The sequence below is a fragment of the Mus caroli genome, chromosome 19 (genome assembly GCF_900094665.2).
Source record: "Mus caroli chromosome 19, CAROLI_EIJ_v1.1, whole genome shotgun sequence".
Lineage (NCBI taxonomy): Eukaryota > Metazoa > Chordata > Mammalia > Rodentia > Muridae > Mus > Mus caroli.
In genome coordinates this window covers 19,028,958-19,055,739 of record NC_034588.1, presented here as the reverse complement: position 1 = coordinate 19,055,739, position 26,782 = coordinate 19,028,958, and the positions used below count along the sequence as shown (strand labels likewise).

The window sequence follows — 26,782 nt, the reverse complement described above, 5'->3', positions numbered from 1 at the left end:
ACCTAAAACAGGAGGAAAATCAGCTATTATACACAACACGCCTCATCAACAGAAAGAACTCCTTTCAAAGCCAAGTGCTCACATCCTGTCGCTGGGGTTGACTCAGTGACTCATTCTGTAAGTTGTGGCTCTTCTCCGTTTATAATTCTCTCCACACTGAGATGGCTGCACTTTCACATTTAGGTCAGTACGTGGGAGGGTAAAATTGCCTTACAAATCAGCCAGAGTTAGATAATTAAAACTTTCAGGTACACGTTCTTTTTAGCACTGTAGGTATTATAGCAGACATTTAAATGGAATTACTGCCCAAAGAGAATGAATTTGAGACACAGTAACCTGCCTCGAAATTAGGTTAGCAAGGACTAAAAATCCTGAGTGTTGAACAGGGAAAGGAGTTAGAAGAGGCCTGGGAATTCAGTCTTGCCAATAACACACACATACACACACACACACACACACACACACACACACACACACACACACACACACACCTGGGAATTCAGTCTTGCCAATAACACACACAAAACCTTGGAACCTTGAGCAGAGGGCAAGAGGTGTTGGTGTAATGGGTGACCACGGAAATGGGCAGAAACATGGAAAGGTTTGTTGTCCACAGTATGCCTTCCCAAGTCTGCAATTCAACTTCAGCTTATTACATAAAACCTATCTCAGAGCCAATATGCTGTATGCTAGCGGCTTTTCCTCTTGAGTAGGGAGTGAGATTATTAGCCAAGAATTGTTGTGTGGCTCTCAACTTTCCTAATACTGCAACCCTTTAATACAGTCCCTCATGTTGTAGTAATAACCAACCATAAAACTATTTCCCTTGCTACGTCATAATTGTAATTTTGCTTCTGTTATGAATCGTAGTGTAAATATCTGTATTTCCAATGGTCTTAGGCAAACCCTGTGAAAGGATTGTTTGACCCTAAAGGGGTTGGGACCCACAAGTTGAGAACCTGCTTCATGGTAAAAGGGGTTGGAAGTGACAAACTGTTAGCTAGACTCAAGTTTCCCCTCACATGAATGGCAAGAGCAGAATGCTATACAGCCCAACTGTAAAATGGGTGTGGCCGCATACTTTCACTGTAGAGGAGTCATTTCCACATTTCAGAATTCTGGTTTGTAACAGCTGGGTTACTGAGCTGTGGCACCCTCACAACCAACAGCATAAATGCAATCCTCCTGCCTGTGGGTGTTCAAACCGGTTCCCTAGGCAGGTACTGCCTGACTCCAAGTGCTGCTGTCCAGAAACAAGTAAGACAAGGGCAGAGACTCAGTGGCACAGGGCAGTCTCAGTGTGCCCTCCGCCATCTTGGAAATGTGTTTAAAAATCAAGTTCCTAGTCCATTAACTGTTAGAAAATACTAAAGAATTTACAAGTATGTGAAACCCACCAGGTGTTTGATTGCCAGCTGTTTGTGAGTCAAGGCCACTTTCATTCAATTACACAATGTGTTTATAGTACTGCTTGACAAGAGAGAAAGCTGAGGATTGAAGGTAGGAAGCTGCTCCCAGTAACACCACTAAATGCCTTTAGTGGCATCAGACCTAAGTTGTTCACCAAAATATCCATCATACCTATACCAAATAACTACCAAGCATTTCACTGCCTCCAGCCTATAACTGCTAAGAGCTGTCTTCCTTAAGCGGATATATATACACAGTCACAGTATTGTATATATGTTTCTGTGTGTATATATGTATTTTTATATAAAATATTTTATTTAAAAGTATGTCTACATATATATATTTATATGTATATATACATATATATTCAATCAACAAGATTTCTCTTTTCATGGGCCTTCTTTTACATCAGAACTTTCTTCTCTTGCCCATGTTGGGAGTTACAGATTCTCCTTACCTTCTGAGACTTGTCCTCCTTCAGAAGCCTTCTTAGTCTAGGCTCCTCCCCCAGTGAGTAGGTGCTGATGAGCCGATCCAAGGGAAACTGAGCATGTCCACCCAAGAGCTCACCCTTCCCTCAACAAGACCAATGTCCTTATCCCCAAGTCCCGGCAATCACCTCCCGCCAGCTCCCATGAAGGTCATGTAGGGCAAGGCATGGGCTTACAAGCAAATGCTTGTCTCTAATCATCCGTCCACCTTAAGACAACACATCTGTAATAAAGGAGCGGTGATACACACAAAATAACTCTATTTCCAAAGTCAAGACACCTATGCTGTCATCGTGTGGTCTAATCATAGCTAATGCGTATTTTTATTTCTAGTTCTTACAAGAACTACAATTGTTTTTTTTTTTTTTTTTTTTTGCAAAATCCAAAGGATGCCTAAGAGTTCTAAGTAGGAAATAACTGTAGCCAAAGGAATAATGTTAAGAGTGAGAATTGTGGAAATCATTAAGGGAAAGGGGACACCTGATCCTGGGCTTCATATAAAAGTTGGCCTCAGTAATTGCCACAGACCCTGATGGCCATCAAATCTGCCTAGCAGTAATCTATCAAAGCAAATTTGGGATAGGGGGGTGGGGGATGGGGGATGGAGGGGGAGACAATGGTGAAAGATTGCGCCAGTAAGCTAAGAATGTACCGTACTCCAAGTGCAGCAGGGTGTGTTCCTACTGGAGGAAGTGTGGAGAAGAAATGAGTGCATTACGGGGTCCTATGGGGCTTTCACACTGCAGCCTGCCTAAGCAGCACCTGGAGAGCCCGTGCTGCAATTTCACAGCCAGCTCCACCTACTGGAGATGCCCGTGGGGTGGGGGAAGGGCAGAGCCTGTGCCATCATGTGACTGCTACCCGTATTTTTTCAGTATGTATTTTTTAAGTTCTCCAAATGTTGACACATTCCACAAACAAGACAAGGAACCCGACCGACCAGTGGGCCTTTCCCCCAAGATCAAGGCTCAGCCAAGTTTTCCAGGAAAGGATTTAAGAGTAGGTTTCTGGGGTCCTGGTGGGCCAAAGGTTCCTTCAACATTACCAAGGCACACAACAGAACTCACTTCTCCACCGACAATCATGTATTAAAGACCTCAACATAATGAGAAGTTTGAATGTATTCACCATAATGATGAACCGTCCAGGAGTAGGTATAGTCTTACTTAATGGATACATGGGTATATCAAAACTTCACAACATACATTGGAAAAAACTAGAAAATAAAAAAGTAAAAATTCATCATTCTTAACTCAAAATTGTAGGGAGGAGCTATCAGTGCAGTTTGTTAACTTTGATCATGGGGGTGGCCTTTAAATGTGTCACTTTGCTTATATAAGACAATCATTTTGTCTATTAAGGAATTTTTTTTTAATCATTCATGCATACTCCCCAACCTTCATCGTATTTTCAACTAAAGCATTTTCATCATGTAGCTAATGTTTTTGGAGCTCCTCTGGGGCTCAGTTGCTCATTCAGAAGGCAAGGTTCACTCCTTAAGTGAGTCTCCTTATAGAGCGCCCAGCAGGCCCCAGGAGAGCGCCTTTAAATCAGCTAGCTTCTTCACACTGAAGCTAAAGGGAAGTGAAAGAATGGCTTGAATCACCCACCCAGCAAACTGGGAGTAACATCACTTGTGAGAAGGAACCTGGGCTGGCCTCTCCAGGACATTTGAAGGTTGAAATACTTGGGGTCTAGACTCTTCATGTAGAGCATCTGTGCAGCATGTGTAAGGCCTGTATTCAGCTCCCAGGATGGAGGGAGAAAGGAAAAGATGGAAAGAGGGAAACAGGCAGGAGAGGGATAGAGGGGAGAGAGAGAGTGAAAGGAAAGAGGAGAGAGAGAGAGAGAGGGAGAGAGAGAGAAACACACAGAGAGAAACAAAGAGAAAAACACACAGAGAGAAACAGAGAGAGAGAGAGAGAGGGAGAGAGGGATAGAGAGAGAGGGAGAGGGGGGGAGAGAGAGAGAGAGAAGATGGGCAATGAGGAGAGAGAGGACACAGACTAGCTTCAGCCCAGAGTATCCAATCTTATTCATAGCAACCTAATGTGGCTCATCACCAAGTCAAACTGACAGTACTATTACAATCTGTTATTGCATTAATAATAATATGATCTGCCCTATTAGAGGTCTTCACCCTAGAATTCTTCCATGTCATTAAATATGCCTAAATACTTGAACCCTCATCAAGAATTCCAGAGGTCTGGTTTGAACAAGGCCCTAGAAAGAAGCTGGGTGTTGAAACTACTGCTATCACAGTACTTGGGAGGCTGAAGAAGGATGATCTTGAGCAAGAAGCTAGCCTAGGCTATAAAGTAAGAGCTCACCTCAAAACAATAAATAAAAAGAATTTAGAGGATGAAGTCCAATTCTGCAGAATGGAGCTAATAAGGATTCTCAGTGGGACCCGAGCACTTATCTGCCAGAAGGGAACATGCACTGGGTTAAGTGCATGCCTTCGTCTGGAATGCCTTTCCTCTGGGCTACTCCAAATACTACTTCACCCCATTACCAGGAGCACTCAGCCCTTGTCCACCTCTTCCATGGCCTCCCCTCCTCCACACAGAGCAACCTGCCTAATGGTATAAAGATATGAGAAGGGGGTGGTACGCTTGGCAAACAAAGGAGCCCTGAGCCTGTCTCCACCCCAGACTGTAAACATCAGCTTGGAGGAACCTTGAGAATTATCTGCTGTGAGGCCGTGCACCTGTCTTTCATCTTCTCAGACTTGAAGCCGTCACCTTTCAAAATAATCTACGAAGCACCAGCTCGGGTAGCCACTCAAAGGCAGGACCTCCCGTCAAAGATAGAAAACAGGCATCGGTTGACATCTGAAAGCCACTATAGCTCTCTTTAGTCAGTTGATGAGTGGAAACCCATCATAATTCTGGAACCCAGCCAAGTCCCTCACCTGAGAGAAAATGCCCCCCCAGCCCCCCACCCCGTCGTAAATTACCTTGGAACACAATTTCTCAGCACAAAGAGAATGCAGTGAAGCCTGGGCATTTGCCTGTGTGCCTAAAAAGCAAAGACTGCAGACAGAAAGGTACACTTGAAAAAGCCTTTTAAAAAGTACCAGCAGTAAAATACTTTAAGACTGAGAATCCTGTGATTGATGTAGGGGTCTCAAAAGAACATACAGACACATGCCGGTGTTTTTAAATCACAACAATTTTGCAGATGAAAGCTGAACAGTGAGGTTGTACGTACAGTGTTTCCAACATGGCTGCATGTTGGAATCACCCAAGGAGCTTAAACTTAAATTAATAAAAATTAAAATGAAAAAAAAAAAAAGACATCACATGTCCCAGCTACACCCCAAATCAATGAACTCTAATCTGAGAGAAGCTGGTGGGATCCAGACTCCTGGGTTTTTTAGACTCTGCAGGTGAATCCAACATGCAACTAAACCTGGTCTCCCCTTCATCGTAAAACGCATTCCCTTTTAACTCCGCCTCACAAATCTGCTGTGTGCATGGTCAACCCTTCCTACTGCCACTAACTTCCTTAAAGCTAGAATCTGAGACCTCAGCAATTACAGAGATTCACAAATACACATACATAAAATACATGCACACACATTTTTATTTATTTAACTTAGGCCCTAGTTATTAGTACATAAAATCAGAAACACTGAATGCCTTGAAACTTGCATACCTTTTCCAAATATATATATAAAAAAGGAACTCTAAAACAGCACATATCAAATATATTTAAGTCATAACACACACACACATCTGCACACACAATCAATTCACTCACCTTCAGGAACCATGACCCACTAAATATATTTAATAGGTAAGACTCACTGTACAAAAAAAAAGAATGAAAGAAAGAAAAAGAAAAAAGAAAAATACAAACAAACAAAAAAAAACCCCACATCCAAAAAACCCAGATAAACAAGTAACCCAACTTTGATTAAGACACGTGCCCGTCCCATGAGCACTACAGTCCAAATGGTTTGTCACAGCACTTTGAGGTAGCATGTTCTGTAAAGTAACACAAGTCACAGAGCTGTCCTAGAATGTCTCCTGGACACAATGTACAGGCATCAGCCTCGGCCCTCCATGGAGGAAGATGAACTTTTCTGCATCAATTGCTACCGTCAGCCTGGCTATTCAGCCACCCGCCTTTGGGCCGCACAGCAGCATTCTGATGCCATCTTCCCTCTTGGCTGCAGAGCCCGCTTCCTTTGCCACGTGTGTCCCCACTGGCTGAAAGAGCCAGTAGAAGCAGCACTGGGAGACCCAGAGTCCTTTCTTCTTGTCTTTGAAAGCTACATTCACTAAGAGAGACTCCCTCTTTTAAAGGCTACAAAGAGGATCATGTCCATTGCCTCCATGATACCAGCCTAAAAAGACATCTCCTTCCTTTCCTTGAATACAATATTTATGGAGTAGCAAGCGGTAAACTCTCTGGGATTTTCTGGTAGGACAATGAGCAGAGCCGCTTTAAAAAAAAAAAAAAATCCACACAACAAGACAACAAAACACAGGTACAAGACCAAAACCAAGGACAGGTTTCCTTTTGTAAGTTAATTTTTGTTGGCAGGATGATTTTGTTTTGTTTTGTTTTGTTTTGTTTTGTTTTGTTTTGTTTTGTTTTGTTTGTTTTGAAACGGGGTTTCTCTACGTAGCCCTGGCTGTCCTTGATCACTACGTAGACCAGGCTAGCCTCAAACTCGCAGAGATCCACCTGCTCCTGGAGTGCTGTGATCAAAGGCGTGCACCACCACACCTGGCTTTCTTTTGCAAGTTCAAATGACAAGAGTTTTACAGTTTAGGAAGTGGCTTGCTGCTTTTAAAGAAAATTAGTTCAATTCCACTCTGCGTTTTAAAGGTCAAGACAGGTTAAGGATTAAAGCTGCAGAAAAAGTCCCACCTGGATGCAAGTAATAGGTTTATGTTGTTTCTTTCTTTCTTTCTTTTTTCCTCAATAGTCACAGATCTAAAAGATTTCAAAAGCCCTTTTGTCCCAATAAGGTTCCCTCTTTGAAAAGTAATCAGTATACAAGTGAATAAAAAGAACACATGACCAGGCAAAAAGGACATGTGCTGGGCCTGAGTTGCCACTTAAAACCAGATCTAGCATCACATAAAACCCTCGTGCGCTGTACAGAAATGAGCCCCAGACATCACTGAACAGGGCAGCGACTACAGTTAGCGCAGGACTGAGCATTAGACTTCAAGTATCTGAAATGCTAGAGCAGCCAGTCCTCGAAGGAGCAAGTTCAAGGAGCCCTTGGACTCCCTGCACCCCACTATACAAAAAGCAAAGCACCCCCGATGTGCTTGTCAAAGCAAGGGCCAAGAGAACTGCTCTCCGAACAAACGCAGCAGCCTCAGGAAGACAAAAGGGCTCTCTACCACCTGCACAGTGCCATGGCGTGCGAGCTGACACTCAGGCAATTGCTTCGAGTTCCTTCTCTCCCTTTTGTATCAAACAGGAAAATGGTTCCATCGGGTTAACAGTGTTGTCTTAAAATGCCATAAATTAAATAAGTTAGTTCACATTTGTTTTTCTTTCCCAGCACTTAAATTACAGTCAAGTCTCTAAAGCACTTTCAAAGCCTGCTGTAGCAGGTCAAGGTCTCTTCTGTGGACACTGCCAGTCCGGGAGCACCCATATTCCTCCATCTGCAACGGGAGATACTGCTCAAGCACTCCGAGGCCCTGCTCATCGGGACTGGTGAACAGCTTCGTCCATGATGGTGCGAAGTTTCCGCTGAATCCCAAAAATACGATACTACCTATAAAAAGAGAGGGAGAGCAAAGTTAAAGTGTATAGCTACTATTTCCAACAAGATAATGAGGGAAATGAGTCAGAGGTGAACAAAACGAAGACAGGATTTTTTATATTTATATGTGTATATATATAAAATTATAAATACAGATATAGATAAAAAACCACCTGCACTTCCTTACATCAGCAATGGACTCCTGCCTCCCAAATGACAAGCCATATCCCGACACACTTCCCCTGACACAGTCCTTTATCAGGAAACGGTTTTAACGATGCTCACTGCGGGCAGAGCTCAAGAGAATAGTCTAGCACACAAACACCACCATAAAGATACACTCACTACGGCATCATAGGAACGTAGCAGGATACTGCCAATACAAACCTTTGCTGTACAGATGTGCTGGCTTGGCCAATCCCAGAAGTGCTAATGAATCCGAGATATTCAGCTGCTTAATTTCTCCTCTTGTGCTCAACAGAATGATTGACCTGTGGGGTCCAAGTTAGACAATCAGCACGGAGGCGGGTCACACAGCATGGCATACCAGATAAAGGCAAATTTAGAAAGGAAAACAGAGAGATGCCTTTCAGCCCGACACAAGTCCCAACTCCCTGCTGCAAAGGGAACTTCTCATGTTCTTGGAAGGGTGATACCACAGGGAAACCCACAAGAGTCACGTAGGCATGAGGGCAGGCTGGAAGCCAGCCTTCCAAGGTTAGTCTACTCAGTGGAGAATGGTCTCAGTTTCTCTTGAGTGCTCCACCGCTATCTGTGTCCACACCTCTATGATGAGTAGGTGCACAGGAACTCAAAATGGAAAGATAAAAGCGGGGGTGCCGACCAGTGCAGTGTTGGTCTAGCATAGCAAGGGGCCCTAGCCTTCCCAGTGCTACAGTAACAGCAACAAATAAATAACAACAAATATACGATGCTCTCTATGGTTTAAACCTTTTTTTTTTTATTTGTTTCTTTGTTTTAATTGCCATCTTTAGGGCTACTGAGAAGGCTCAGCAGGAGAGAGCAGTTGCTGTCCCACCAGAGGACCAGGGTTTGATATCCAGCACCTACATAGCAGCTCACAACCACTTGCAACTCCAGTTCTAAAGTATCTGATGCCCTCTTCTGGTCTCTGAAGGCACCAGGCACACACGTACATATGAAAAATAGTAAAATTTAAAAAAAATTGTCATCTTCACTGTACAATAAATCAACGCAATACTTAAGAGCTGTTTGTGGATTCCTGCTTTTTTTGCTGGTAGAGACTCTATGGCTTCAAGGTTTATTTTAGTATCTGACCAACAAGCTTATTGTATTGGTATAATTTCTTTTAAAAAAAAAAAACTTAGCACTCTTGGAAGTGGACTGCAGTACCAACTGCCAAGTACAACAGGAAAGCACACTGTTTACTCCCTGTTATAGAAAAATGTGCGACCTTCATAATTTAATTTAGTTAGGGGCATCTTATAGTGTTGATTTCCATTCAGAAAAGGAATCCCTCTTTTGAACTCTGGCTGTGATTCCTTTAGCAATGCAAATCTTCATATGGGGTTCGACAACTGCTGAAGACTGGGGTGAGGCTGTGGGCTCTTGGTTGCAGTCTTCCTAAAGCAGTGGTGACTGGACTCAGAATGACTACAGACGACTAGCCACAGCAGCCCTGCAGATCTCAACTTCTTCATAGGATGGAATTATCCAGCTTATCTGGAAAAGTCCTTAACACTCACGTATGCACCCATGCTATAACATAACTTCTGTTTCTGTGCTTCTGAGAAAGGGCCTCATTCTGAAAGTCTGGCTGGCTGGAACTTGCTAAGTAGACCTTACAGTGATCCTCTGTCTCTGCTGAGATTATAAACATGTTCCTGTACCCCTGGTTCCTGCCCTATAACTTCTCAACACTGTTACAATGCAGTATACATACACAGCAATCCTAGGGTCCAACACACAAGCTTCAGAATGAAGACTAAAGAGCAATATAGCCGGGGCTGGAGAGATGGCTCACCAGTTAAGAGCACTGACTGCTCTTCCAGGGGTCCTGAGTTCAATTCCCAGCAACCACATGGTGGCTCACAACCATCTGTAATGGGGTCTGATGCTCTCTTCTAGTATGTCTGAAGACAGCTACAGTGTACTCATAGACATACAATAAATAGATACATCTTAAAAAAAAAAAAAGAGCAATATAGCCAGCAGCCAGAGGGAGAAGAGCTTACTCTAAAAAGCCTCTCCTTGGGTAGAGGCTTTTAAATCTTCGGTGTACAGGGTGCCTTGCAAAATTGTGTTTTCTAAGATTTACGGTAAGACTTACATCCTAGGTTAAATTGTGTTTTCTAAGATTTACGGTAAGACTTACATCCTAGGTTAAATTGTGTTTTCTAAGATTTACGGTAAGACTTACATCCTAGGTTATTTGAAGAAAAGTGACTAGATAGGTTTTTAAACATTGAGAAGAATCTTTAAAGAGCTCAGAAACCTCAGAAAGGAATTCTCTAAAACTATCTGAACCATGAGACAGACCTAGAATTGCTCCTCTTATCCACAGGGTCTGCACACATAAACTCAACGGGCCGCTCATCAGAACTATTCATGAAAAAGCACCACCCGAACGGTGCAGTGGGCGAAGCTGCCTGCCGTGCCACGCCTGATAGCCTGACGTCAATTCCCAGAACCCACATGGTAGACAGAGAAAAACAGTCCTGCAAGATATTCTCTCATCTCTGTGTGCACCTTGGCATGCATGGGCCCACATTCCATCATATATATACAGAGTAAACATAATGAAAAGGGGGTGGGATCTGCACATGTTCTGAGTATAAACAGACTTCTTCCCTTATCACTGTCCCCTAAACAATATAATATAGCAAGTATTTAAATGGCATCTATGTGGATCTTACCATTATATAGAGAGGTGATTTAAAGTGAAAGACGTGATTATATGCAAATATTACACCATCTTAAGCAAGGGACACAGGCATCTGCAGATTTGGGTATCTACAGGGGAAACTCAAATCATACTTCTGTGGCTACTGAGGAGAGATTACTGATGAATGACCCCCTCCACACACACCATACCCCCACCAACCCCCACATACATGCATACACACAAATGGCATGAACACGTGTACACAGAGTTTATGCCAAAATAATCCAAAGACTGTGTAGGCCTTATTAGGAGGTAGGTAGTTCTGCAGGCTACATATAGCATCAGATCAATGGAAATGACTAGAAAGCCAGGTGAGGCTCACTATATGAGAAGCAGGAAATGTTAACCTTAAATGCTGCACTTAACATCCACCACAAAGCAGCAAGGGTCTGGAGATTCTGAATCTGTCCTCCTGCATGGTCTGATCAACCCCGAACAACAACAAAATCAGACCCTGCTCTTAAAAGAGAGCTGCAACATGCAACCAGGCAGCCTGGGTGATGACTTCCCGAATACCAGGCACTGTACAAGGCTGTATGAGAGAGAGTCCATCATTGGAACCAATGAAGAAAACTACTAGGAAATTATTTCAAAATTGTAAGCCTTCTGAGTCAGTTGGGTGGGAAGTAGGCTGTTAAAGACAGCATTAGTAAGAGTTGAGCAATGAAATTTTTCTCTTCCCAGGAGCCTTCCTATGAGCCACAAAATCTAGCATCCGGGATCTGCCAATGGCCCAGGGATCAGCCTGAGGTGGGAAGGGATAGCTCAGGGAGCCCCAGCTCATGGAGTAAGCAGAGCGCAGAAGTAAGCATGTGCCAACATAGCGAGGAGTCATATCTTGAGGTAGTTTTTCTCTGGTGCAGGGCAAGCTTGGCCTACCTTGGGGGGATGCTAGCCTTGAAATATTCTTCCATGTGACTGATGTCTGCAGAAAGGAACATCCGCTTTTCCTTCACCCGGAAGGGCACACTGCAGGCATCCACAATGAGGAGGAGGGCACCCGCACTCCGGAAGGTAAAGTCAGTACCATTGACCTGAGGATACAAAAAGGCCGCCCGGTGTCATCTCCATTTCGGAAACATCCCCAGGAGGGTCGAATTCTCTCAAGCTCCTTCTAAACCCAGGATTCGAGTTACCCTATTGTGTTTGGTTGACACTGTCTCCCAGAAATGTCTACAGTGGTTCCTGAGTTCCTCTAGACTTCAGTTTCTTCAACTGTAGACCATAACCCCATGTAGAGTCCCATGACTGAAAGGTTCTGCGTGCATAAAACCCCAAACTCCATATAAAAAATAAAACACATAATGCATCCAGGGCATTTCTGGCTGTGCTCAGCCTCGTTGCATCACGTGACTTTACCAGAGCTTTGATTCTAAGCACACAGCACGTGTACTTTCACTGTGCACGCTAACACCCATAGCCCAGCAAATGATGCTTCGGACACCCCGGCTGAGTCAAGGAGACTGCACCCTGCTGCCTGCAGTGCGTTCAATGCACGAAGTCTTTTGCTCAGGTAGAAAAAGAATGGCTGAATCATGGAAAACAAAACCCTTCCTCTTTTCCTACCATTCTTCTTGTGCGTCTAAGTACCAACTGGAATGTACTGTGTTAAAATGTTTGATTTTTAAAAATTTGTTTAAGATGCTGACTCGTGTTTCATTGAAAAAAAAAAAAATCACCCAGTAAATGTTGGCCTGGGGTTAGGACAGAATTCCCAATAATTTCTAAAATGACCTTAAAAATCCTTTTGCCATTTTGTACTATGTATTTATTTATGTGAGATAGAATTCTCAGGATTGGTGATTAATAATTAAAACATGTATAAACTCCAAAAAAACAAGAAAGATGCTCTGTATCCTTAAAGTATCAGAGATGCAGCCAAAATTTAATTCTTTTTGTGGATATGGACAAAGAAATCCAGCTCACTATTCAAATTCCCTTTAATGTTTGACAATACTTAGTAACATGACATGCAGACCAATGAATTCTCCTGAAATAGATTTTCTTATGGTTTGTCTGTTTGATTTGTGTAGGTAGTTTGCATATTTATATCCCCACATTTTTATAAAAATTCCTTTGCAGAAAGGAAGCTAAGGATGGGAAAAGGTTAAGAGGCTCTGCTGGCCGATCCTGGGCGGTGGGGAAGGGAGTCCCTCATGGCCAGATAACATTCTCTAAGCGAGAGGGCAGCCTCCTCAGCTGCGAGGGTAACTCTGAAGTGTCCAGATCTCAGCATGAACACTTAGCATATCACTGAGGTCTGGAAGTCAGAGCTCAGGTGCTGCCATCCACCACACATAACGCGTGGAAGGCCCCATCGGCATCTAGTCCAGAAGACCAAATCCACCGAATACATTCTTTCTCCTACAAATACAAATGTCTCTTCTGACATCAAAACGGCAAAGTGGCACTTGTACTGATGCTTAAGCTCTAAGCTACTGCGGCAAAAAGAGAATGGCGTGGAGCAGAGGAAACACGGGAGCATGAAGGGCAAGGGCTGAGCCACTGAGCCATCTTGTCTACCCATCGAAGGGAATCTTATATGTGAAAAACTATACGTGATCCACTATTTATAAATATCAGAATATTTACATTTCATGGAAGACAAGAAAATCTAGATCCTTAGCAATTCGAACTGCACTTGCAAAAGGCACCCCATCCCCCCCTGCAAACACACACACACCCCACACACGTCAATGGAGGGAGAAAAAAGCTTTCAGAAGGGACTAACACCATGCCAAGACCTCAGAGTCGGATTACAATGTAAAAGTTCTAGAGATAGATATGCAAAGAGAAGCCAGGCAACTGTTGGTCACGACTGTGGAAATCAGAGCTAGGTGGTACCTGACAGTAACCCATTATGAATATACTTCATATAACTGGGCATAAGACTGGATAAGATGGGAAATTTCATGTTACATATATCCTATTACCTTAAAAAAATGGACAGATGTAAACCTAATTCTGTCCACATATACTTGGATTTGTGACTATCTTATTCGTTGCTTAACATTAACCTAAAGTAATTAATAACAATCCACTTGAAAAACAAAAAAAACAAAACAGAAACCTTTAAATACAACCATTCCTTAATAGCTCCTTAGGTATTTCTACCTCAGTTTCACCAGTAAATCAAAGGGGGTGACAAACCTGTGACTGGTCCTAGAAATAATGTATGTCACTAGGATTAAAGATCAAAGCCAGAAGTCACAGCAGTTCACAGGTGTGTGGTCTGTACCCGGCCAAAGGCCAAGAAGCAACACTATGGCTCGATATCTGTACGCCTACAAATTCCTACCTTGAGACTCTGGCCCCAGTGTGAAGGCATTGGGAGGTAGACTGAGCACTTGCGGAATGAGGGGGGAAGTCCTTATGAATGAGTCTTCTAAACTACAACCAAGAGAGGGTGGGACACAGAGAAGACAATCGAAGAGCTAGCAAACCAGCCCTCCCTAGACATTACTTCTAATACTGCCTTGATCTAGGATTTCCCAGCTCTAAAACTGTGGACAGTAGGTTTCTGTCACTTCTAAACTGTGGCAGTTTCTCTTACAGCAGCCCCCAAAAGACTGGGGCCACACCAGACTGTACTTACGGAAATAATGGATGGGTCTCCGCGCTGAATTTCTGCTTTCCCAGGTGACTGGAATCGTACAGGGAGGTAGCTTTTGTGAGGGTCACTGGTAAACACCATCTAGACAAGAACACATTGCATCTTTGAAGGCAACTGTATCCATGCCCACAGGTCACTGAAAACATACCAAGTGACCATTCCTTTATCTGAACTTTTTACACCTACTTCATGACCTGGAATTCTGTCTCATTCATGTAATATAGGATGTGTATGCATGCCTCTTGGTTTTTGGAAAACTCACAGTTTTAAGCAAGTGTAACCTTGTTCATGGAATGGATGGGGCTGGGGGGATATGTCTAGCTCAGTGGCCCATCACATGCTTAGAATGCACTCCCACACACACGATCAAGTCAATACAATTAATGCAGTAATATGTGCTAACTATAATCTATTGTAACTATTTCATGGAAACTCAGGTATACCTCTTTTTAAAAATGTATTTATTTTTAATTTTTATGTATTTATTTATATCTGTCTCTCCCTGCCTATGTATGCATGTGTGTGTGTGTGTGCATGTATATGTATGTTTCAAATGGACAGGTGTCCATGGAGGCTTAGAGAAAGCATTAAATCCCCTAGAGGAGGAGCTATTGGTTGTTGTGAACAAGCTACCCTCTAGCAGTACTAGGAACCAAACTCCTATCTTTTGCAAGAACAGCAAGTGCTCTTAACAGCCACGCCATCTCTTCAGTCCTGAAGCATGTCTTATTTTTTTAAGTTAATTTCATTTTTTAAGTATTCATTTCATTTAGGAGTACACTGTAACTGTCTTCAGACACACCAGAAGAGGTATGTCTTCGGTCTTCTGACACACATCAGATCCCACTATAGATGGTTGTGAGCCACCATGTGGTTGCTGGGAATTGAACTCCGGACCTCTGGAAGAGCAGTCAGTACTCTTAACCTCTGAGCCATCTCTCCAGCCCTGGAGTACATCTTTTTAAGAGATCTTTGTCAGAGCAATTATCCTGAAATGAGGTTCATTGATCTGGGAGAGCTATACTGTTAACCAACTTCTAGTGTCCTGAACAGGGCCAGGTCTCAGCCTCTCTCAACCAACCAATCATTACACACAGGCTTCCATTTCCCTCTGTTCTATCACCTGTAACAGTCCGAGTGGCCCTCCACTTCCCAGCAGCACTTCCTGTTCTTTCCTGCCTCCCTGTTTCCTCTGCTGCTGTCCCTTCCACCTTCTCCTTTCCTTTTCACTCCTCCAATTCACTCCAGGTCCTGAAGATCCACCTCCCTAACCAACCTGACTCATTCACAATTCCCAGGCAGAGGACCAGCATATGGTCTGTATAAACCACCATCAACAGTTTCACCAAGCGACATTTGGAAGTTGGGTATTTCTTTTGAGTCTTAATTTGGGGCAGAGTTCTGTGAATTTTTCTAATTACTTCTAATACACATGTGTTTGGCTCTGAGATACAAACACTTTTCTCAAATTTCCAAGTAAACACGATGCTCCCAAACTCTTCAAATGCACTGCAGCTGTGCTGCCAGCCCGCACCGATGCTTCTGTCTTCCTGGTTTCTTTATGAGATGAGGGCTCTCTACTGTGGCCTCAACTTGAAATCCTCTTGCCTCAGTTTCAAGTATTTACAGTTATGGGCCATATATCACCACATCTGGCATCAATATTCTCAAAATGAATTCTTCTATGTGTCTATGAAACAGCAACTAAGACTAGAGAAAGCCATGGGGGGGAGGACAGGACACCAGTGATGATCAAGTCATCGTGAAAAGCTATCAAGTCTATTTAATAAGGAAGGACATACTGAACACTGGGCTAGAGAATTCAGTGTCCCGCAATATTACCTAAAGGCAAAAATACTGCATGGGTCTCCATACCCCAGGCTGGCTTTGGAATTGACACCCAGCAGGGTTTTTATTGGCAATTTACTGTCACCTCCTCACTTTCTCATATTTGTTAATGATCTTTGTTCTCCCGGAAGCCTGCCAACAAATGCCAAGCCCTGTGTGCATGAAGAGTGCTTGCATGTGTGTGTATATGTGTAGATAAGGGTCTTACCTGGCTCATATAAGTTTTTATTTTCTATGTCATGCTTTGGCCAGAATGTAGGGCCTTGAATATGCTAAACATATACTATTCCACAATACATACTCTACCACTGAGATTCCAGCTCTCTTTTTTGGTGTGGTGTGTGCTCGATGCGCACGGCATCAGCATCCTCTAGGCTGTGGAGGTTGCTGGGCTCGGGCTGGAGCACTAACTCAGTAGCGTTGCAGTAGAGCAGGAATTCCCAGTGACAGACAGGCTCCCAGGGGAAGCTGGCCCAGAAGCACAGCGTCAAAACCATGTCTTCCCTCACCTATATTTGTTTCTATATTAAGTGTGTCAGGTCGCTATTAGTTCTCAATTCCGTTTTCCCTTGGAACTGGTCGGACTTTCCTTGGGACCCCATCTGTGTGCAATTCTAGCAATTTGCTTCAACTGCCATTTTTCCCAAGCTAACTAGAATATCTTCTAAGCAAGAGCATTATCAAGAGAAGCATTTTTACTTCTAACCAAAGTCAGTCTGCATTTTCAGTTAGAAGAAAATATAATAGCGTAGGCTTCAAAATAGTGTGTGGCCTTATGCCTTAAGAGAAGGAAACAAGTTCTGACATGAGCTGGAATTTCACACTACTAATAAAACAAGGAATGATGGGGCATGGAGGCATATGTGCCTATAATCTCAGCACTCAAGAGAAAGAGGCAGAAAGAGCAGGAGTTCAGGTCATCCTAAGCTGTACAGCAAGTTCAAGGCCTTCCTTCACTTGAAGAGACCATATATTTCCAAAACCAGTTCAATTCATACATGAATAAGCAAAACGGTTTTATAACACTTTTAGACATATAAACCCAACAGTACGACAGGAACAGGATTCTAAATCAATAATTTTAATCAGCGCAATAACCTATAATCAACTTATCATCACGGTAAATTAATCAAGAGAAAAGGTACTTTTGCTACAAATGGGGACTGTTCTGCTTCCTATGAGCAACACATTCAATAACAAACCCAAATTCAAGAGGTGTCAGCATGGATAGATGTTTCAAAGCCAAGTGCTCCTGCTACCAAGACAAGAATCTCTGACTTTCCCAAAGACCCGCCTCTTCTTCTCTGCTTACCTGGTGGGTGCCACAGCCTTGACAGAGCCCCGTGAGCATGGCCGGCATGCGCTTGACCGCTGAGGGCTTCTTGTAATACTGCGGGTACGCTTTGGCCATGCAGTTACTGATATCTTTGGAGTCTGTTGCTGCCTGAATCTTGACTCTTTCACATCCCTGAGATGAACAGTAACTGTGGCCATCTCTGTGGCTGTGGGCTCTGAGATACAGAAACAATAACCTGTAAAATAGAAATCAAGCCAACTGATGTTAGTTCCTCTCAGAAGCGTTAACATTTCTCAACTTGATTCATGGCCGAGGGGATATTTCTCCAATAAAGTAACTCTTCCTTAAAAGAAAAATAAATTGCAGAGCTAATAAAGTGTCTCGTTTTCCTCTTCATCCCCCTAGTGCAACAAGTCAAATTCATGACTGCCTTGGGGAATATGCTGATGGTTTCATTCAGCTGTCCTGAAAGACATCAGGGTTGGTTTCTTGTTTAAATTAGTTCAAGAGATCATCTGAGAGGATGGAATTTAGCTTGTCTCAAACCCTCCTTGAAAACTATATTTATATTGAGCTTAGACTATAGGGCATTAATATCAGCTGCTCCCTTTGTAGTTATTGCTCATAAAACACTGTGGGAACAGGAATAATAAAACAGCAACTGAAGCTTATTTAACAAAGGCTAAGGCAGTCAAAGCCCTATGGTGCTTGCCAAGAGCACATGGGCCTGTGGTCTGTCCTTCTCTATAGGACCAAAACCAGGCTAAGGGAACAGTTTCACCGGTCCTCAATTATAGTCTCCCTACTAAGACGAAGAGAAAACCCAAGTTCTAAGACATGCTGCACTGTTATCTGAAAACCTAGTGTTTCCAAACCAAAGAAGTATTGCAAGATTCAAAGGACTTGATAAAATGTGGCTGATTACCAAAAACCAAGAGGTCACATTCTAAGATGAGGTCAATTGACAAGGAAAAGTTACAACTGAAAGGCAAGAATATAATAGAAGTGGACAGTACAAAATTCTCAAAGAAGAAACAAAGCATGCCTTTAATTCCAGCACTCAGGAGGCAGGACAGGTAGGTCTCTGTGAGTTCAAAGGTAGCCTTGTCTACACAGAGAAAGTTCCAGGCCAGCCAGAGTTCAAAATGATACCCTATTTTCCCCTCAACCCCTAAAAGGTAAGAAAATTGGTGACTGTCCCAACATCTAGTAATTTTAGCACAAATAGTTAAAGAATAACAGAGTCAAATTGCGAAATAGGCAAGAGCCTTTTAATATATAATTTAAATTGTCAAAATGAATAGAATTAAAAAGAAATAGGTCTTTAGAAGCTGGATTTTTTTTTAAATACCCATACCAGAAAATAATGTCCCATCTTTGTATATGTGTAATCACTATTTTGTGGCCACTGGAACGCCCTTTCAAATTTGGCTGTCCCATTAATTTTTGTGAAAATTCCACTGAATGTGGAAATTCTGTCACTAACAAAATAAAGGTCCAGTTAAGACTATTTATATTTAATTAGAGATTAAAAATTGGAAACTCTTAAGATAACCACGCTGGCTGTTGGGGAAGAGGGTACCAGAGGGCAAATGAGTTGCTGTTAACCAGATAATTAACAAATGAACCCCGAGCTTTCTTCCCCCGAGCAACCTAGCTCCCACTTCTTCCCACTCTGAACCTTTTGTCTTTCCCACGCATGCCATGCCGATGTTAGCTCATGCCTCTGTGCCATGCATCTGTGGAGTTTCCTCTGCCTGAGACTCCGCACCCAGCTGTTTCTACCTTCCCCCAATTGCCCAAGAATTAGCTAGCATGGCTCTCTTTCCAGGATGTCCCTGGTTACTCTAAGTAAAAACCTGCTAGTTACCCACTAAGGCACAGTAACTACACCACTGTCGGACTTACAGCATTTAAGCTTTTCGCTCTCTAATACCTTGCTTCAGTGACTGTAAATTTACTGGAGAAATGAACCCCATCTTCTTTGGTGTCTTTATACCAAGATAGTGGACTGTTGGCCTAGGACAGGGTCAGAAGGAGCATGCTACTTGCTGGAGAGAAGAGGAGATCAAGCCTACCATAGCCCACAGGCTGAGAGACTGTAACTGGACAAAAGCAGACAAAGCCACCAGGACCCCAGGAGAGCAGGATAAGAATTAAAAAGTGGGAAGACGCACGAAGCCTAGAGAAAGTTGGAAGCAAATATGCCATGGTTACACAGTGATGTCTAAAAACTCATGGTCAGCTTGAGAAATAACTTTAGGTTAGAAGTGGGGAATGGGATTTCAGTGAAATACAATCACTATCTTATATAAATAACTATCACAGAGTTGTTGTGGAAGAACAAATTATTCTTACTTTCAGTTGAGCCTAGAGGTGGGTCTTGACAGTGATAATCTCTTCCCCTAAATTGCCTTAATAAGTAAACAGCAAATATCTTCACTTGAGTCCTACTGCCAGCTACAAAACTGGTCATTTGAACTTTGCTCCTAACCCCTAATAGTGATGTGCAGAAATGTCCACACCAGCGCCCCGCTAAACACATCGGCATCCCAGGGTTCTAAGCTATGCTAGAGAGCCAGCAATTTCATCCTTAAAGAAGACGAGCATTAGTTCCCATTCACTGCTCCCATGAATTACCCTGTGCCAGAGTCAAAATAGAATTTTCTCTCAGACGGCTTCTTCTGCAGCTCCTCCATCGACGGCGCAGGCTCATACTCCTCGATTCTAGATAATGAGCCGTTCTGCCGCTGCAGAAAGCCAACGGTAACCTGAAAGCTTGTGTTGGCAGGGTAACAGAGGCCAACCCGGATCCAGTCATCCCTTTAAAAGAGAGAGAAAAAGATTCACACTTGGGCTGTTATCTTTTGAACACTGCAGCATACAAAACGTACACAATGGTTTCTCTCTGCCTTTTGAGTCCCGAGCCTAATACACTTCTTTAGTCTCCAAATATCCTTTATCAATGTGTACACAACAGAAATATGATCTAACAAAAATATGAACACCAAAACTTGGTTCCAAGAGAAGTTGGAACTTATTTGTGAATTACAATTAGGTAACATATGCTCTAAACAGAGAAAGTTCAAGTTGGATACGGGGACACTAACATGACACCATCAACATCCTGAGTATTTGCCAGCTAGTAAAACCATTTGAGAGAATGTTTGAACACACACACACGTACTCGCACATATACATGTGCACACAGATGTCTTTTAAAACTGCAGATAAGTGATTTTCCAATTGCACAAATGAGAAAAATGAAGGTATATGCCATTTATCCACACTTCCAAACTACTACAATATTCTTGAGTGTCCTTAGATATAGAATTATTTCTTTTAAAAAAATTGAAATATTTTCTTTGTTTGAGTATTTTCCTTTGTGGCTTTTTCTTATTGTGATAATATAAATATACCCTAAGTCTTTTTAAGCATTTTGGCTTGGCCAGTGCAGTGCACTAACTATATACCCAAGGCTGTGCAGCCAGCACACCACCACTGGCCACGTCACAACCTTTCTCCATCATTCTAAAGAGCTTTAATATGGAGTGAGACTTTAGCAATGGTTCATACATTTTACCAAATAGTCTCAGTAAGGAGTAGATAGGAATGCAGACAAAAAGCTTGCAAAGCCAAGGTGTCGTATGAAGTATTGTCAGTAACAGCAGAAGAGGTTAGAAAGTCCTCAAAGTCCTTGGTTGTTTAAACAGCTACAGGCTATCCAGAGCTCAGAAAAACCTGTGGGTGAAGGGAATGGCGACCATGCTGCTTGTGTGCCTTGCTTTAGTCCGGGTTAGGGATTATCTCCATTTTCTTTTTGTTTGTCTGAATTTTCCTTATTTTGCTTAATAAGTACAGCATTTACATGTTTAAAGTGTTATTTGCAGAAGTAGCCCTATGACCTCTCTGTAATTGCACTAAATTCAGAAAAATTATTCATCTCTTCCTCTTGCCTCTGCCCATCATATAATTTTTATGAACTTTCAGCTAATTAGGCTAGGAAAAGATGACTTTATTTCAGGCTCGTGTTGATTTTTCAAACTCTGGGCTCACCCTTTTTCCTTTTTTTTTTTCCCTTTTCTTGAAACTCAGAATTGAATGAAACGTTTGCATTGTACTTTCTAGAACCTGTCCATCATGTCACTGGAATACCTCACCTCAAACCCTTGATTCAACTCAATATAACTTACAGGACCAGGAGCACTGCCTACTCTTCTGCACTTCTCCCCAGACCCCTACTGTTCTTTTCTCACTGGCTTCTCTGACTCACTGGGAACATCAGGCTAGGCCTGAAGAAATCTTACCAGGAACACTATGTGAACAAGGGACTGAAGGTGGGGAGACCAAGCAAGGAGCTGCTGTGAGGATCTGGGCAAAGATGTGGGTGGCCCACATTCAGCCATAACCTATGAAGACAGGACTGGAAATATCCGAATGACATTAGGGAGCCAGAAATGAGAATTTGCCACAATGGGATGAAAAGGAAAGGGTCAGCATAAGGAGAGAGTGCCAGGTGTTTGGGGCTGGGTGACATCAGTTGAACACAGGCAAACAGCAAAGTTAGAAAAAAAAATGGTTCATTTGGACCACCCACAGGAAGGGCATCCACCATTGTGATAAGTGAGCTATACCACAAATTCCAGCCCTCTCTTTATTTCAACTGCTTACTAAGCAAATCCCAACAAGTCAAAGCTTCATGACCAAAATAAATAAATAAATAAATAAATAAACAAGGCAATCAATTTTCAAGTATAGATTTGAACGACTGCATGGAATCCCATGAGCTGGCTACCGCACAATTCCAGACTATTTTACCCTGAGCCTTCCACAAAATCAGATCCAACTAACTAAAAAAACAAAACAAACAGTATAACTGTTCTGAAAATATATACTTTTCCCTTGCCGCCGTTTTGTAACAACTATTTACAATGCCTTAACATGGAAAGTAATCAGATGATCAAAGAATGCAGAGGTGTTTAAATGTGAATTACGTGCAAACATCATGGATGTGAATGTCTATAGAGTTTAATATTTGCAAGGTATCCTCATACCAGCTCCCCAGAGACATGGAGGGAAGATCACACACACACACACACACACACACCTTTCTAGTCTAAAGTTTTCCCTTTCTCTGATGTTCCCCAAATCCTATTCACCTAATCTATCATTCTGAGCCGAAGAGGCCCTTTCTCAACTCTGGACTTTGAACAAGACTGATACATTAGAGGAGAACAACTCCTCACTCTGCCCTGGCTCTACTCTCCTAGGCAGAATACGGGATTAGTATTTTTATCTAATGTCCACTTGAAAGATGAGAACGAAGAGGAGGAGGAAGAGGGGGAAGAGGAAGAGGAGGAGGAGGGAGAGGAGGAGGGGGAGGAAAGGAGACAAGATAGTCTATTTACTCACTATTTTCCCCACTCATTCATCTTTATATCAATGGACAGACAGTCAATGAATAAATTAGTAAAACATGCAGCCCTGGATTGAATGTGACATTATGAGGACAGACAACTGGTTAGTTCAGTATGGCGAGACATTATTATGAAAAATCTCTCTTACATTCTAATGCTCTAAGAGACTGATTTTTTTTTTCCTGAGAAAGTGACATTTATTCAAAGAGAGAAAAAGAAAAACAAGCATTCATCCCTTGGCTCCTTTCCCTCCCCACTCCAGATGGTTTCGGCTCCCCAGGACTGAACCCTGGCTAAGGACAGGCATCAGGACAGTCACTCAAATGACGTCTGCGACCCTGAGGGGCATCTCTTCAATGGAGGTGCAGTAGAGGGTCTCAATGCCTTCAAGAGCCTTCCTGTCTTCTGTTGTCACCATGTTAGTAGCCATCCTCTTATGGTAAAACTGACCACCATGAACAATTCTGTGGATGTAGCTTGCCCTGTTAGTGAGATAGTCAGAATTGATAGCTTCTGGTCAGTAGGTGAAATTAATACTCTTCTTGAACTAGACTAGAACTCTCTCATGGTCATGCCTTGTACCTTTTGGTCCATATCTCCATCCATGGCAGAACCCATGAACTCCCAGGCATGCATCTTCTCAGTGAGCAATCCACCTTCCTTCTGGTACTGATAAAGATGACTGCCTGGATGGTAGTGTTTCATAGAAGTCATAGTGTGACAAGCTTCCATTCCTCCTATTCCACATTGATATATATTGGCAGATACCCTCCAGGGTCAATTCTTCTTTCTTGACAAGAATCTAAACTTCTCAGTGAGCTTGAGGACATCAGAAGGCATTGTAGAGGACAACAATACCACCTGATACTGCTGAGCTTTTAGAATATATCATAGATGTGGTCCTTGACCCCACAGCTTAACATTTCAACAGCTTCATCCAGTACAAACACCTTGTTGTACTTGGGGATATCTCCAGTTAAGCTTGTACACCTGGCCAGGGGGACTCAGGATGATATCGGGGAGCTTCAATCTGCAGTTTCTGCACCTGAGCGTGCACATTGGCCCCCCCACCAAATGTGCAAGACAAGAGGCACCCATGCAGTCTCCTAGCTGAGCCAACTCATGAGTTAGGGCCAGAACCGAGGTACTGAATGGCCCCTAGATCTAGGTCAATCTGCTGCAGAATGATATGGCAAATGTAGCTGTTTTCCCAGCCCCAGACTGGGCTTCAGAAATCCACTCATACCCCCTTGACACAATGAAGAATGGCTTCCCTCTGGATGGCAGAGGGCTTCTCAAAACCATAGGCATAAATCCCACATAGGAGGGAATCTGAGAGATTCATGTCATCAAAGCTGTCCATAGTCTCATTCCAGTTACTCCTGATCTCAAGGCTGCAGGCTCCATTTTACCAGGGCCATTCTCTCTGGACCAAGAATCCTGACTTGATCCTTAGAGAGACTGGAACTTTGGCTGGACCTCACAGCCAAGTTAAGAATTGAGGTCACTTAAGGCTTAAGGCTTCTATGGGACTGTGTACTCAGCCTGTCTGATCAACCTACCTTTAAGAGGACAATACACAATCAACCTTACTTGGATTGATTCTATCCAAGCTTCTACAAACTAAGCTAATACATAGTTGTAACCTTAAATTATGTACTCTCCCATGTCCTGACCCAGAGTACGTATTTAGTTAATGGTAATAAATGTTGAAAATAGCAAATAGGTTGAAAGCAACCTTATAAAACAAATGTCTACCATAAATGCTTGCAGTAGTCTGTTATTTGGGACAGCTGGGCTTAATGAGCCAGGAAAGTCCCATTCCCTATGAAACTCGAAGGTTTCTGTAAAGTGTCCTTCATTCCCTCCCCATGTGATGCTTTCTATGCTGTTCAACAGTAAGAGTGAAGCCCTTTGTTAAGGACACAGACACAGATGCAGACACTGGGACGGACAGACAGACAGACAGACAGCATTCAGGAAGGCAGATCCAGACTCATACAATGGATAGTTTACTGACAGTAGACAGGGAGCGAGAGGACGAGAGAATCCACATCAAGGCTTGGTAAACCTACTAGAAGGAAAGGTGCTTTGATTTCTTTTCCTTAGTGTAACACCTACACAGTTTAGGGACTCAGATTATTACAAACATACTTAAATAGGACAGACTGCTTCAAGGCAGGCGTAGGAAATACCTGGTATTCACACCCACCACTCCTTCCCCCTGCCCTAGCAGCCATTACCAATCAATCATGTCACCTTCTTCTGTCCAGTCTCTGCTTGGAGTCAAAATTCTTTCAGTTTTGTCAGCTATTAGGATTCATACCATAATCCCAGCACTTGTGAAGCTGTGGCAGAAGGACTGTCATAACTCCAAGGCCACTGTGAACTATATAGCAAGGTTGTGTTGTTCCTCTTCCCCCTCCGGTATTGGGGGTGGGGAAGGGGGGGTTGCAAGGGAACAGGCAGTGAAAGAAAAGAGAAAAGAGGAAAAAAAAGCCAGCCTTTTAATTTAATTCAATTTTCCGCAAGCTTACTCAGAAAACCACATAAAACTGGGGCCAGCCTTTAGAAACTGCAGCACTCAGCAGATGGTATTAAAACTTATCTTTTGAGCAGATGACATAGCTTAAAGAGTAAAAACTCTTGCTAACATGTCCTGGATCCCAACTACCTCAGAAGACATAGAACAAAGCAAAGAAGACTGCACTGTGGGACAGCCTTTCCATACCCAATACCCTGAAGATGGAGAAAAGGAAGCCAATTAAAAAGCCAAATCGATCTCCATAATCAATATGCACAATCATACTTCCACCTACACAGCCTAGACAGCTTTTCCACAAGAGGAAAGGGCATGAAATGGCTTGACGTTATGTTATTTTTTTTTCCTCTGGTGTGAATGCCTGTTCAACTGCTTGCAACGACAGAAAGAGACGCATTACTTGTTAAAGTTCACGAGGTACAAGAAAGTGGTACGTGGCGCTGGACCACTCCAGTGGATGGTGTAGCCCTTCTCCAGCATGACGACAGGCTGGTACTGTGGAGAGATGGCCCTCTGGTTGATGCCCCGAAGCACCATTGGGTGGGATGGGTATTCATCCCGTGTGATGATCATGCTAAGATTCGGAGTGTTCCAGGTCTGAACATACACCTTTAAGACAAAGAGAAGAATTGAAAGGAAGTGAGTAAGAGAATAAACTGCTCCAAGAACTTACCAGTATACATCAAAGGCCTCTCAATTTTGAAGAGAGAGATTCTATGCTAAGTGCCAGACCAAATAAGCAGTGGCCAAGTCGTGTAAGCCACGCTTACGACGCAGCCTGCTTATGCTAGACATGGCTAAAACCAGACCCTCATTCTGCTAGCCAACATCATCACTTCCACCACCACAGACCAGCTTATTCATCAGAATAGAGAACTTCTGTGGCTTGTCAGAGAAACCCCTCCATCTCAAGAGCTCACAAATCAGCAAACACAGGGGAAAACTGATACGTTCCAGGCGAATCTAAGACTTCCCTCTGATCCACGGGATGGAAAATTCATATCTGAGAACTCTGGCATTTCTCCTGCATGACCTCCATTTGCCCAAGAAGTCATTTTTCACCTCTTCAAAAATAACAGTTAAAAAAAAAAAGCTCTCTACAGCATCTGGAAAAACATGTTAAACTTAGATAAACTGGAAAGTCCTAAATTTTTTCCAGTAGCATTTGAACTGAGGTCCAGGCCACACTAAAGCCTTCCACCAAGGCATCCTCCACAGCCCAGGCTCTGAACAATTTCCTAAAACAAATCAGTATCCAGCCACACATTCTCCAGGCAAGTAAAGTCATCTGCAGAACACTGACACTTTCCCAAAACTTCACTAGACTCCTCTACAGCCTTGTTCATGCTGGAAACAAACATGAGGATTCTGTCTTGACCTCCTCTTGCTTCCCCCTTCTGCCACAAGTGCACACCATATTCACTCCTAAAGAAAAGCAAATAGCTATGCATCCAGGCTTTTGCCCAAACTTCAAATCTTCAGGAAAGATTTCCTGACC

At 42.9% G+C, this 26,782-nt stretch overlaps 1 protein-coding gene and 1 pseudogene across 5 annotated transcripts in view; both read right to left on the bottom strand.

Annotated features, from left to right (window-relative positions):
* Positions 1–6,828: 6,828 nt before the first annotated feature.
* The window catches only part of Cemip2 (cell migration inducing hyaluronidase 2), a 77,335-nt gene continuing 57,381 nt past the window's right edge, over positions 6,829–26,782 (bottom strand). For 4 of the 5 annotated variants that reach the window (XM_029472483.1, XM_029472484.1, XM_029472482.1 and 1 more), the window contains exons 18-24: positions 25,685–25,893; positions 19,966–20,148; positions 17,341–17,560; positions 14,163–14,261; positions 11,447–11,601; positions 8,029–8,132; positions 7,427–7,653 (exon numbers count right to left, since the gene is read on the bottom strand). In XM_029472483.1, the coding sequence (XP_029328343.1) occupies positions 7,457–7,653; positions 8,029–8,132; positions 11,447–11,601; positions 14,163–14,261; positions 17,341–17,560; positions 19,966–20,148; positions 25,685–25,893 (1,167 nt within the window). In that variant the 3' untranslated portion in view covers positions 7,427–7,456. Of the gene's footprint in view, positions 7,654–8,028; positions 8,133–11,446; positions 11,602–14,162; positions 14,262–17,340; positions 17,561–19,965; positions 20,149–25,684; positions 25,894–26,782 lie in introns of all 5 variants that reach the window. The other variant, XM_021151644.2, reaches the window with a different exon arrangement.
* On the bottom strand, positions 20,157–24,185 carry LOC110285459 (annotated as a pseudogene).